The sequence below is a fragment of the Salvelinus sp. IW2-2015 genome, linkage group LG2 (assembly GCF_002910315.2).
Source record: "Salvelinus sp. IW2-2015 linkage group LG2, ASM291031v2, whole genome shotgun sequence".
NCBI lineage: Eukaryota > Metazoa > Chordata > Actinopteri > Salmoniformes > Salmonidae > Salvelinus > Salvelinus sp. IW2-2015.
In genome coordinates, this window is record NC_036839.1 from 14,110,382 (window position 1) to 14,123,673 (window position 13,292).

Sequence of the window (13,292 nt, forward strand, 5' to 3'; positions counted from 1 at the left end):
TACCCCAACACGGACATTGTCTGAGTCTGAACTTTCTCTCCCTCCCCCACCTCCACCATGTGACGATCAATCATCCCTAACCCCAGCATCCTCTATCAATAGGCTAGACTTGGACCTTCCTCCTCCCCCAACTCCTCCTCCCCCACCACCTGTTGACTCTGAGCCTGATCATTTCCCTCCGCCYCCACAGGATTTCCTTCCACCCCCTCCCTCACAGCATGAACTGGACTCTATGCCATACCAGACACCTAATCCATCACCAGCAAAAGCCACAAAAATGACGGTCAAAAGGGTGAAAGGTCCTGCATTGCATCAAGTCTCGAAGCTTGAGCCAACCAGTCAGATTCAGAAAATTCAACAGGCAACCTCTGAGAAACATACAACCACAGCCAACAAATCTGTGTTGGAAATCAGCAAAACTCAAAATGAATTAACTGTTTTGTCTGAAATCCCAAAACCCCCAGAATCACCACGACCATTAAAGAAAGTTTACGTCGCCCCTATAAGATTTACTCCTCCACCTTCCCCTCCTCCCTTCATGAGATCCGCTAAATTCAAAACTCCATTAATACAGGCAGAGGAAAAGTACAGAAAACAGAAAGTGGATAGTACACCACCTGCTACACCGAGTCCCATTTTCATGCATGAGTCAGTCACTGCTGCCCTTGAAATGCTTTCCTCTGAGGAGGCAGGTATGAAGCAATCAAAAAAGAGCATGGCATTTGGTTTCACTCAAGAGGTGGCTGAAAAGACTGTGACTAATGTTAAGTCAGACACACTATCATCTGATTTATCCAAGCAGGCGCAAATCTCAGATACTCCTTCAAGCATGACATTGATCTCTGCTGTATATGGGAAAAATCGCCCTGAATCTGCTGTTATTTCTGCAACTAAACAGCATATTGTCTCTGATCAGACATCCAAAGTCGTTTCAGTTCAGCACCAGACCACATCTATTTCCTCCACAAAGCAACAGACAGTTACTGCAACTAAACAACAGGTAACTTCAGCATCCGCCAAGCACTCACACTCTGCTGTAAGTAGCTCTCAAGCCCAGATCTCATCCAGTGATGCTAAAAAGGTTGAAAATACAAAAGCAGATGTTCAAAATGTCAAAGTTTACTCTCAGGATACAAAAACACACATCCAGAAGGATGTAAAAAATAAAGGTTCCCGTAAATCTGAGGAGAAAAAGAACAAGGATAATTCTGCATCCCAAGTTCCCGAGAAGGTTTCTGACCAGCCTACCYAAACAGTAAAGGGAACCCAAGAAACAAATGTCAAAGCAGCGAAATCACCCTCAGAAGACAAAAATAAAAATTCTGTATCACAAGCACCTGAGAAGGTTGCTAATCAACCTATCAAAGTAGAAAAGTTAACCCCAGAAACTAACGTCAAATCAGGCAAAAAGAAGAAGGCCAAAGGGACAGAAAAGCAAGTAGAAGTAAAAGAAACAAAACAGCCAGATGAAACTAAGACGGGAAACATTTCACAGGTGAAGGATGTGAAGGTGGAAGTAAAGGAAGTCACAAAGTTGAAGGTTTCTAGTGAGCAAACACATGCCCAGACTGACGTCAAGGTCAAGGAGGACAGTCAGAAAGCTCCTGCTATTAAAGACAACCAACCAGCAACTCCAACTTCTGCAAGAAAGAAGAAGAAGAGGAAGTCAAAAGCTAAAGATGCAGCTGCCACCACAGAATCAACTAAATCTCTTTCTGAAAGTTCCACTCAAAGTCAGGAGATACAAACAGCCCATCAAGAGGAGCAGATCCAGGTACATAAGGAAGTTATTATCCCTGAAAGCAAAGTTGAAAGAAAAGTTAATCAAAGTGTCCAGCAACAGGGAACAGTTAAAGTAGAAAAGCGGGTCGAGCCATCTCAAAAGAAGAAAGAGTTGACAGGAAGCCAACAGATTCAAGAGAAACCAAAGGAAGAGTACAGAAATGTTCCAGTCAAAGTGGAAAGTGGAAAAATGACAAACATGTCAGCACAAAAGGAACCTGCGAAGCCCTCAACAGAGAGCACTGAGGATTCTCAAAGACGAGAACATGTCCAGYAGTTAATCTCACATATAACAGAGTTAGAGGGAGCTTCAGGAAAAATAGATTCGAAATCTGTGAAGACACTGCTCAATACTATTCCAGAGTGGCTCATTGGTCCCGAGGAAAATCTTTATTTGGAGGGAACTGCAGTTGAGCATAATATACAAAAGCTTACAGAAATGGTTTCATATGTGAAAAAACGAGCAAAGGCAAAGTTGATGTGTTTAGAGGGGATCCACACTAATCTGGAGAAGCGTGAGTGTGAACCTACTTCTGAAAAGATCATTGTTGGTGGTGCAACTCAAAGAATACATCAAATAAGTATTGGCTCTTTGAAAGTTGAAAGTCAAAAGAAAGTTGTGGAAAGCAAAGCAACATCACATGAAAGCAAAATGCAAGAGTTGAGTGTAAAATCTATGCGCTCACCCTCACCCTTACTAAGGATGCGCTCACCCTCACCCTTACTAAGGATGCGCTCACCCTCACCAACCTTTATTACCATTGAATCTACCCGGAGAACTGACTCTCCTCAGAGAATAACCCCATCACCTATCCTAACGCACAGACCAGCCACTCCCCCAACACCTCCCCCCCGCAAATCGGAAACTCCTACAACACGCATCAATAGGGCCACACCCTCTCCAACCTTCTCTAGGGCAGAGAACTTGGCGCGGCTAAAAGATACTACAGCCAAGCTTTCCCGTGGGGTGACACCGCCTCCAGTTTCACTTCCTATGCAAGTCACAGAAAAGAAATCTGAGATTGTGGAATCCCCTGCATCATTCCATCGGCAGATCAAAATTGAGGCACAAGCTGAGGGAACTTCAGAGGTGTCAGACACAACAATTGTCACTCAAGAGGCTCAAAAGGCTGGTGTAAAGGTCACAGATAAAGAGTCATTCCATCAAACGGATAAAGAAGTCATGGAAGCTTCTGAAATGTCAGACTTGTCAATGGTGACTATGTCAGTGAGAAACAAGAGGGAGTTTTTTGAAGATGCTCAAAAAGCTGAGGTAAATAAGACCAATGTGCGAAAAGATCCCATCGACAGCCCAGAGCACTTGGGCCCAGACAGGGAGGAGCTCAAAACAACAAAGCAAGAGAGTAAGGATGACACACAAAGCACATCTGAGAAGGTCACAGAGAACAAAGCTGAAATAGTGGGATCTGCAAAGTCAACTGATAAAGAATTGACGGAAGCTTCAAAAATCTCAAACTCATTAGCAGCAACTACATCAGTGAGAGACAAGAGAGAGTTTTTTGAAGAGGCTCATAAAGCTAAAGTAAATAAGATGTATGTTCGAAGGGATCCCATTGATATCCCAGAGCGATTGGGTCCAGACATGGAGGAGCTCAAACCAGAAAACCAAGAGAACGAGAAGGAGGACCTTCCAAAGGTGGACTTGTCAGGATTAGTCAACAAATTTGAAACACCGGAAGATAAAGTTTACGTCAGAAAGCCAATGAGAGAAAGACGTGGAAATGAGATGGAATATACAGAGACTGACGTAGAAAATACAATTACTCAAGAAGAAGAGATGCCAACTTTTGACATCAAGGCTATTAAAAATGTTTTTGAAATGGTTGAGCAAAGTCCCTCCTTCAAAGGGGAGAAAAATAAACAGGAGGAGCTGGAGTCAAACCTGAGTGAAAACACAAGAGATAGTTCAAAGCAGGATAACACCCAGGAGACACAGAGGGGCTTCGGGCAGATCTCGCCCCTGCCTTCCCAGAAAGAAGTGCAAATCCTGTCAGCAGACCCAACAGGCTTCTCTGAAAAGTCAGTCACAGAGCATTTCTCAAGCTTAGATGAATTCGGCAACAAGACAATTGGATCACTGAGCAGCACAACTGTTTCCCAGCACTCAGAGAGCATAATAACCCACCATGCCCCCTTCTCATATGCTGACATGGTAAAAAAAAAAAAGGGGMCTGAGGTGACGACGTCTGAATCCCCGGAAGAGGCTTCCACTGAAGAGTTGCTGAGGAATTTCCACAAAACATGGACTGAGAGTGAGAGTGTTTTCAAGAGTCTCGGCTACAGTGTTTCGGAGGAGAAAACATCACATGTTGTGTCACATCAAACAAAGACCGTTGTTACTGGTAAAAACAGTTGTACTGCCTGCATGATGGGACTTGAAACTAACAGGATATAATGGCATGTAAAAATGCCCTCTCCGATATTCAATGAGACCTAACATTTTTACATGTGCCTGATTTTAAAATGGAGAGAGATTATTGTGAATGGACAAAGAACTAATGCTTCAATGAATGAGTCATGGCAAAAGAGCAAGAGCTAAGCATGATATGATGATGACATGAGGGACATTATGGAATAGAATCTCACACATCCTATTTAAATGCAAGCATTCATGTTTGACCATAAAAATCAACACAAAGTACAAGTTTGGGTCAATACTGTTTGCCATCAGTAAAGAATGTTTGAGATTTCTGAAAATTATTTTTTGATTTCACCTTTAATGTGATTGCACTTGTTTGATGATGTATATACACAACCTAGTCTCAGAGCATTTTGTATTATTCTGTATGTAAATCCGAGGACACAATATGTATTAATTTGTGGATGTCCATCACCAATTTCATATGATATATTATGAATTACATTTTGTATTATATGTTACGAATGTGCAAAATGTATAATATGTTACAAATTWAAAAAAAAGGTACTATATGTTACGAATTTGCAAAACTAGCTAGCTGGCTAACGATAGCAAGCCTAAGGGTTAGGGGTTATGGTTAGGTTTAGGAGTTAGATTGAAGGGTTAAGATTAGGGTTAGGGGAAGGGTTAAGGTTAGGGTTAGCTAAGCTAAGTAGTTGCAAAGAAGCTAAAAAGTAGTAAGTAGTAAGTAGTAGTTGAAAAATAGCTAATTAGTTAAAATGCTAAAGTTGTTCGTGATGAGATTTGAACTTGATGCTAGACTTAGCCATCCACCCGACCAACCGCCCTACTTTCATTTTTTGCCTTTAGTAACCATCGCTCTTAACATATCGTAACATATCATWCTTATTTGAGTGTTCCGGATTTACGTTGACTATGTTACATCTAGTCTATGAGACCAGGCTGGTATACATATACAGAGTATATACACTGAGTGTACAAAACATTAGGAATAATGAGTTGCATCCCCCCTTTWGCCCTCAGAAAAGCCTAAATTTGTCAGGGRATGGACTCTTACAATTCCTCGAAATTGTTCCACAGGGATGCTAGCCCATGTTGACTCCAATGCTTCCCATAGTTGTGTCAAGTTGGCTGGATGTCTTGTGTGATGGACCATTCTTGATACACATGGGAAACTGTTGAGCATGAAAAACCCAGTAGCGTTGCAGTTCTTGACACACACAAACCGGTGCGCCTGGCACCTACAACCATACCCAGTTCAAAGGCACTTAAATATTTTGTCTTGCCCATTCAACCTCTGAATGGCACACATACACAATCCATGTCTCAATTGTCTCAAATCTCAAAAATCCTTCTTTAACCTGTCTCCTCCKKTTCATCTACCCTGATTGACGTGGATTTAACATCAATAAGTGAACATAGCTTTCACCTGGATTCACCTGGTCAGTCTAGTCATGGAAAGAGCAGGTGTTCCTTATGTTTTGTACACTCAGCGTACACTACGCATGATCATGACAATTATGCCTTGATAACGTTCCTTAATATTCTTGAGTCATTGTGTATGTTGTATAAAAATTCTAGAATGACAACTTTTCTCTGGCAGACTCGAATTCCCAAGTCGGAGCTTTGCACTGTGTGTCAGAGGAGGGTCTATCCGATGGAGGCTCTAATAACGGACAGAAAAAAATTCCATAAATCCTGTTTCTGCTGCGAGCACTGCCAAAATAAATTAAGGTAAAGCACATATCACCCAACCAAGGTGAATTCAAAGTAAGTGGATTTTGGCTGTGAACTGGTAAGCAATGCTTGAATGGTTTTGCTCCTACCGTTTGTGTCTGCACATAGGACACCAATTCTATTGTGCTATGTTTGCAAATTAAGCAATAAAAAGTTTGACATGATTGTGGAATCAGCTTCACTGTTTGAATAAAAATGTGTTCTGTCTCCTCCAGCCTTGGCAACTATGTCTCTCTCCATGGACATCTGTGCATTGTTTGTAGTGTGGTAAACACACACTACAAACAACTCTTCAAGTCCAAAAGGGAACTACGATAATGGATATGGACAGACACTTACCACTGAAAAGAATGTCAATGAAAGTGGCAGACTCATCACCTCAGAGCAACTCGATTGGAGGAATTCACAGAGCAGCATAGGCTCAACTGAAAAGGACACCTTTGAAAAATAATTTATGAAATCAAATGACGAGAACAAACAAAATAGTAATAAGATACCTGTTGTYTGGCCTCCACAAGCCCACTCCCCACAGAAAGCCTTTAAAGTAGATGAGGACTAACTAAGCCACCATGGCCTCCGCAGGACAATTCCCCGAAGTCACCCAAACAACAACATAGGAAAGCCATTTCCAGGAGCTCTCTTTGAAAGAGAGCATTTCCACCACGGCAGGTAGAAAAAGGCATCATGTATGCCAGAGAAAACTGAAGAAACTTCAAGCAGTCGATGGTAAGACCTATGAGGGCAGAGAGACAGTTGGAATTGGGAAAAGTCTGAGACTGAAGGACAAAAGTACAAGTGCAATAGACACGAAAGGAGATGTGAATGGTAGAAATTGTGTAAATATTTATATTGTGTGAGAGTGGAAGAAGATGGTTCAGAAAGTGCTTAGGGTTAGAGGCAAAGACGACTAGAATGACAGAGAGAAACATGGAATGTTATGCTTAGAAATGGCGCAGGAGGCCTACCTCATTGGTCTTTCAAGTTTGATAATTGAAGACATTAGCTCTGTATTTCACATGGAATTGACCCACATTAGTCACGTTTAATTGATCTATAAAATATATTTTTGATATGTTCAACGGGGCTCACACAAAATATTTTCCTAATATCTTCGGGGTAAAATATTTTGATTTGTTAAATTTAACTTGTTCAGTCCTCTATCAATTAGTTTAAGTCCATGGATAATTTTGTCTTGGCTTTTTCTTTCAACATATCAACATTTTTAAATTTACCTTTTTCTAGCACCTGGTGTGCAGCCTAGTAAAACTTATCTTGGAAATACTTTCTTTATAATATATATATACAATATATATCCTCTTAATTGGTATTAATCATGTTTGTTTTGGACATTTCTATCATATTTTTTTATTTTTAGATTAGACTACCTTGCTTTGTKCAAGAGAATTGTACAAGAGACGTTACTCAACAATTCGTTCAAATGTATTGCTGATCCAGGGGCAATAAAATCATTGAATTAGTCAGTCTCAATCGCCTTCTTTCACAGGAATTTCAACATCATTCACATTAAAAGGTCCAATGCAGACGTTTTTATATCAATATCAAATCATTTCTGGGTAACAATTAAGTACCTTACTGTGATTGTTTTCAATTAAAATGGTAAAAAAAATAAAAAATAGCTTCTGAAGCAAAGAGTTATTTCTCAAGCCAGAATATTGCTACAAGTGTCTGGGAGTGGTCTGAGTGGGAGGGGAAAGCTGAACATGTGTTGTTATTGGCAGAGAGGTCTGGAACTCTTTTTCTTATTGGTCTATTAACTAATTTATCGCATGGTGATGTCAGAATGGAAGGCGAAAACTCCATCCCACCAAAACATGCTTAAATTTCAGGTGGTCTTTTCAAACAGCTCTTACACAGCTTTTGGGCTCCCGAGAGGCACATCAGTCTAAGGCAGCGGTCCCCAACCTTTTTTGCACCACAGACCGGTCTCATATAGACAATATTTTCCCGGATAGGCCATCGGGGAGGGGGGGGGGGTCACGATACGAGCAGAATATTGATTAGGCCTATTAGTTTAGTATAGCCGCTTTTCATAACATTTTAGTTTAAGTAGGTCTAACGTGATGATATTATAAAAACATAAAGTGCATATTTTTCTCTAATCACCATTTATATAATAAAAACATGACAACTCACCATGTCGCTGAATCAGTGGGAGCCCTGAGCTTGTTTCCCGGCAATAAGATGGTCCCATCTAGGGGTGATGGGAGATAGTGACACCCGAAGCGTGTTCCTTAGGTCCAGTCTACTCCGTAATTTCGTTTTTGTTGCCGTCATTGTGGAAAATCCCGCTTCGCAGAGATAGAAGTGGAAGCAAAGTTTTCAGTGCTTTTGTGGCTCTCTCAGGATATTCAGCCTTGATTTTAATCCAGAAGGTCGGCAGAGATGAAGTTCTCTCAAACATACTTTTAAGGCCACCGTCATTTGCAACCTCAAGGATTGATCTTCTTCCTGCACGGACATGGACGATTCACCTGGGACATTCACAAATGGGTCGCGGATCCATTCCTTTGCACTTCGTGGGTTTTTGGCGGTTGGGAAGTAATGCTCAAACTCCGTTGACAGCGAAGCTAGGGGATCGCGCACCAGCTGGGAGGAAGATGGCCCAGTCTCAGTCTCTCCCAAAATCCATGCTAATGTTAGGAACATGTCAAATATGCTCCTGTCCACTCGCCGTCCCCACAGTTCCAGTTTAGCTTTGACTGCAGCCAACTTAAAGCCAACTTTATCTGCCAACTTAAAGATAGTTGTCCTTCTCCCCTGAAGTGACAGATTGAGTTCGTTGAGCAGGTTGAAAATGTCGCATAGGTAAGCGAGTTTTGCGAGCCATTCCTCGTCATTTAAATGTGCAGCCAGTGGTGACTTTGTCTTTTTAAAGAAATCTCTGCAGCGGCTCTCGTAACTCAAACACTCTGGCAAGCGATCTCCCCGTGGATAGCCATCTGACTTCTGTGTATAAGAGAAGGCGTTTGTGCTCTGCGTCCATTTCCTCACAAAGCTGCCCAAACAGACGCGAGTTAAGGGCGTGTGCTTTGATGTGATTGATAACTTTAATATCATTCAATACAAGGTTCAATTCAGGCGACATTTTTCGGCTAGCCAGCCTTTCTCTGTGAATGACACAGTGCGTAGACTCACATTCAGGCGCAACCTCTTTAACCGGGTAGTGAAACCAGACAYCCGTCCAGTCATGGCAGCAACCCCATCTGTGCATACGCCAACACAGAATGACCAATCCAAATTTCCTGACGTGTAATCATCCAAAGACTTGAATAGTTCTGAGGCTGTTGTGTTAGTCGGGCAGGGACAGCACACACAACATATCCTCATGCACATCATCCTGAAATACAGTGGGGAGAACAAGTATTTGATACACTGCCGATTTTGCAGGTTTTCCTACTTACAAAGCATGTAGAGGTCTGTAATTTTTTATCATAGTAAGCACTCAACTATGAGAAGACGAGAATCTAAAACAAAAATCACAGAAAATCACATTTATGATTTTTAAGTAAATTAATTTGCATTTTATTGCATCAAGTATTTGCATACATCAGAAAGCAGAAATTGAATATTTTGGTAGAAACTTTGTTTGCATTACAGAGATCATCGTTTCCTGTAGTTCTTGACTAGGCTTCTAGACACACTGCAGCAGGGATTTTGGCCCACTCCCTCCCTAACAGATCATCTCTCAGATCCTTCAGGTTGTCGGGGCTGTCGCTGCAATACGACTTTCAGCTCCCTCCAAAGCATTTCTATGGGTTCAGGCTCTGGAGAATCGCGAGGCCACTCAGGACCTTGAAGAATGCTTCCTTACGGAGCCACTCCTTATTGCCCTGCTGTCGCTGTTTCTGGGTCGTATCGTCATGCTGGGAAGACCCCAGCCATGAACCCATCTTTCAGATGCTCTATACTGAGGAAGGAGGTTGTTGGCCAAGATCTCCGCGATACGATGACCCCAAGCCATTCCGTCCTCAATTACAGTGCATCTCCTCCATTTGCAAAAAGCAATACCCCAAATAAATGATGTTTCCAAACCTCCATGCTTCCGGTTGGAATTGGGTGTCTTTGGGTTGTACTCATCCTTCTTCTGCCTCCCAAACACGGTGAGTGGAGTTAGACAAAAAGCTCTATTTTTGTCTCATCAGACCACATGCACCTTCTCCCACTTCCTCCTCTGGATCATTCCAGATGTCATTGGCAAACTTCAACGGGGCCATGGACATGCGCTGGCTTGAGCAGGGGGACTTGCGTGCGCGTGCAGGATTTTAAGCCATGACGGCGTAGTGTGTATAATGGTTTTCTTTGCAGACTGTTGGTCCCAGCTCTCTTCATCATTGACCAGGTCCTGCCGTGTAGATTCTGGCAGATCCCTCAACCTTCCGATGATCATTGATGCCCCACGAGTGAATCTTGCATGGGAGCCCCAACCGAGGTTGATGGCCGATCTTGAACTTCTTCCATTTTCTAATAATTGCGCCAGGAGCAGTTAGTTGCCTATCATCACTCAAGCTGCTTGGCCTATTGTCCTGTAGCCGCATCCCAGCCTTGTGCAGGTCTACAATTCTATCCCGATGTCCTTACACAGCTCCTGGTCAATGCCATTTCGGAAGAGGGGTGCGAGTCTGTTTGATTAGAGTGTAGTACAGGTGTCTTTTATACTAGAAGGTAACGAGTTCAAACAAGCGTGCAGTTATAATACCAGGTAATGAGTGGAGAACAGAGGCTTCCTTAAAGAAAAACTAAACAGGTCTGTTCTGTGAGAGCCGGAATTCTTACTGCGTTGGTAGGTGATCACAATATCTACTCACTTCAATAAAAATGCAAATGAATTACTTAAAAATCATACAATGTAATTTTCTGGATTTTTGTTTTAGATTCCGTCTCTCACAGTTGAAGTGTACCTATGATAAAAATTACAGACCTCTACATGCTTTGTAAGTAGGAAAACCTGCAAAATCGGCAGTGTATCAAATACTTGTTCTCCCCACTGTATATATCGCACATAAACAAGCAGTATTGCCTTGTTGTCGACATCGGTAGATTTGTCAACCTGGATTGCATACCACCATGATTCATTAAGCCTCTCTAACAATTGTGCCTCAACGTCCTCCGCTCTTTCATCAATTCGCCTATTGACGGTGGTAGCCGAAAGAGGAACCTGTGCTATCTTTTTAGCTGCAGCCTCTCCTAAGAGTTTACGGCAAATGTCCTTAGCAGCAGGTAGAATCAACTCCTTGCCAATAGTGAAAGGCTTCTTGGCCTTAGCAATACGGCTAGCCACTAAGTATGACGCTCTCAGTGCAGCCACGTTTGTTGATGCGTTGGCTTTCAAGACTTGCTTCTGTCCTTCTGCTTCACGTTTTCTTCGCTCAAAGAATTCAACAGGTTTGTCTTTAAGTGCAGAGTGCTTGGATTCGAAGTGCCGAAGCAGTTTTGAGGGATTCATTGTCTCGTTAGATAGCCTATCTCCACATACTACGCACAGGGGGCTTGGAGCATGCGAGTCACCTGTCGCAATAAAGCCATATTTTATGTAGGACTCATCATATTTTCTATTGAATGAGGCGTTCTTTTTTTTGTAGTCTCGGGCTCTGCTGTCTCTGCATTATCGACATCGTCGTTGGGCCTTTTATCTCCCTTACTCCTTCTGAAGAAGCTCTCCAGGGACGTTTGTTTGTTTTTATTCATGTCAGCTAACATAGCTAGCTAGCACAAAGTTGGCGGGCAACACAACTCAGGCAGACCGTGATGAACTCGCATTACTCAAGTTCAAAATCTGTAAACTGTTATGGGTGTGACAGAGATGTTCGAGTGGTGAGAAAAGGACCAACAGACTGCACCAAGTTCAATGTAATTACTGCACAAATAGCCTATAATTGTATCTAATTATTATTTTATTTTACCGATAATTATTTATTTTTTTAATTGTAAAATCCTTTCTGTGCGGCCCGGAAGCGAATGTGCTGCGGCCCAGTGTTTGGGGACCGCTGGTCTAAGGCACTGTATCTCAATGCAAGAGGTCGTTACTGCAGTCCCTGGTTCAAATCCAGGCTGCATCACATTCAGCCATGATTGGGAGTTCCATAGGGCGGTGTACAATTGGCCCAGTGTCGTCTGGGTTTTGCCGGGGTAGGCATCACTGTAATTAAGAATTTGTTCTTTACTGACTTGCCTAGTTAAATAAAGGTTAAATAAAAAATATAAACAATTACACTAAAATGGCATTATTATAATTTTCACCATTTCACAYTATTATTCCAACCGCACAGTGTGGAAATACATATAACACACAGGCAAATCACGTTTTTGACTGCACTGGGCCTTTTTGACTGCACATATGACATACCTTTAGCCATTTTTGGTATAATCAAGTTGTAACTGCTGAAGAACCTAGGGGAACAAACACATTGATACTGCACTGTAACTCCCAAACAGTCCAAATAACATGTTCTCTGCTGCAAAGAAACTCTCATGTAGGTCAGCTGTTACGGACAGGTGAAATGTTTGCTGTGGGAAAGTGCTTGTTTTGCATCTTTTAAATTCCCTATAATACTTATAATCACATCGATTGATAAACTGATTGATAACTAGCCTACTATAATAAAATCATTATAATGTTGAACCTACGGTTCAATCCACTCCAGACAACACAGGCTTTAAATATAGGCATGTAATGGAATTTAACGTAATCCTTATCCATTTTGGCAGTTAACCTATGTGATTAAGTGGAACAAGAAACTTAACTCAAACCCCAGGTGTGCCAGAAACAAGTTCAAGTTAAGATATAACTCACACTCAAATGTACTTTTTAAAAGTATTTTGAGGAATCAAGAGAGGCAAGATAATTCGTGAGACAAGCATGTGGATAGCTCGTCACATCCCTGTCTTAAAATACATGCAACTACCGATTTAAAATAGGCTTACGAACAAATGTTGCAGGTCATCCTCATGTGCTCTTCTATCTCCTTAGGCATGGGTACAATCCGGACTCCACCCTGTCGAGCTATTCCATCCACTCCTGTCAATGTGCAAATCCTTTTCGATCTTTCAACGCAGGTTAGCGTTTTTCGTCATGAATCTTGTTCTGGAAGCTGCTCTGCAGAGTGGTCATTAGCTGTCAAAGCCACAAAGTCATAAAAACCTTAACCCTAACGTCAACCATACTGCTAAACCTAATGTCTAATCCTAAACTTAAAATAAGGGGGAAAAAGCTAATGTTTTCATGAATCTTTACAAACTACACAATTTTGACATTGCAGACGGCATATCTCGCTCAGTTCTGCCCCCGGGACAAGACTCGGGACAATAAACGTCAACCCGCTTTTTGAACACCCCCACACCTTTGATGTGGTGG

The 13,292-nt window shown here is 42.0% G+C and overlaps 1 protein-coding gene across 1 annotated transcript in view; it reads left to right on the forward strand.

The window, feature by feature from the left end:
• LOC111972752 (xin actin-binding repeat-containing protein 2) overlaps positions 1–7,397 on the forward strand; it is a 21,419-nt gene extending 14,022 nt beyond the window's left edge. Inside the window, 3 exon segments of the mRNA XM_070449342.1 lie at positions 1–4,145; positions 5,787–5,917; positions 6,136–7,397. Coding sequence (XP_070305443.1) covers positions 1–4,145; positions 5,787–5,878 — 4,237 coding nt within the window. The 3' untranslated portion in view covers positions 5,879–5,917; positions 6,136–7,397.
• Positions 7,398–13,292: the final 5,895 nt, after the last annotated feature.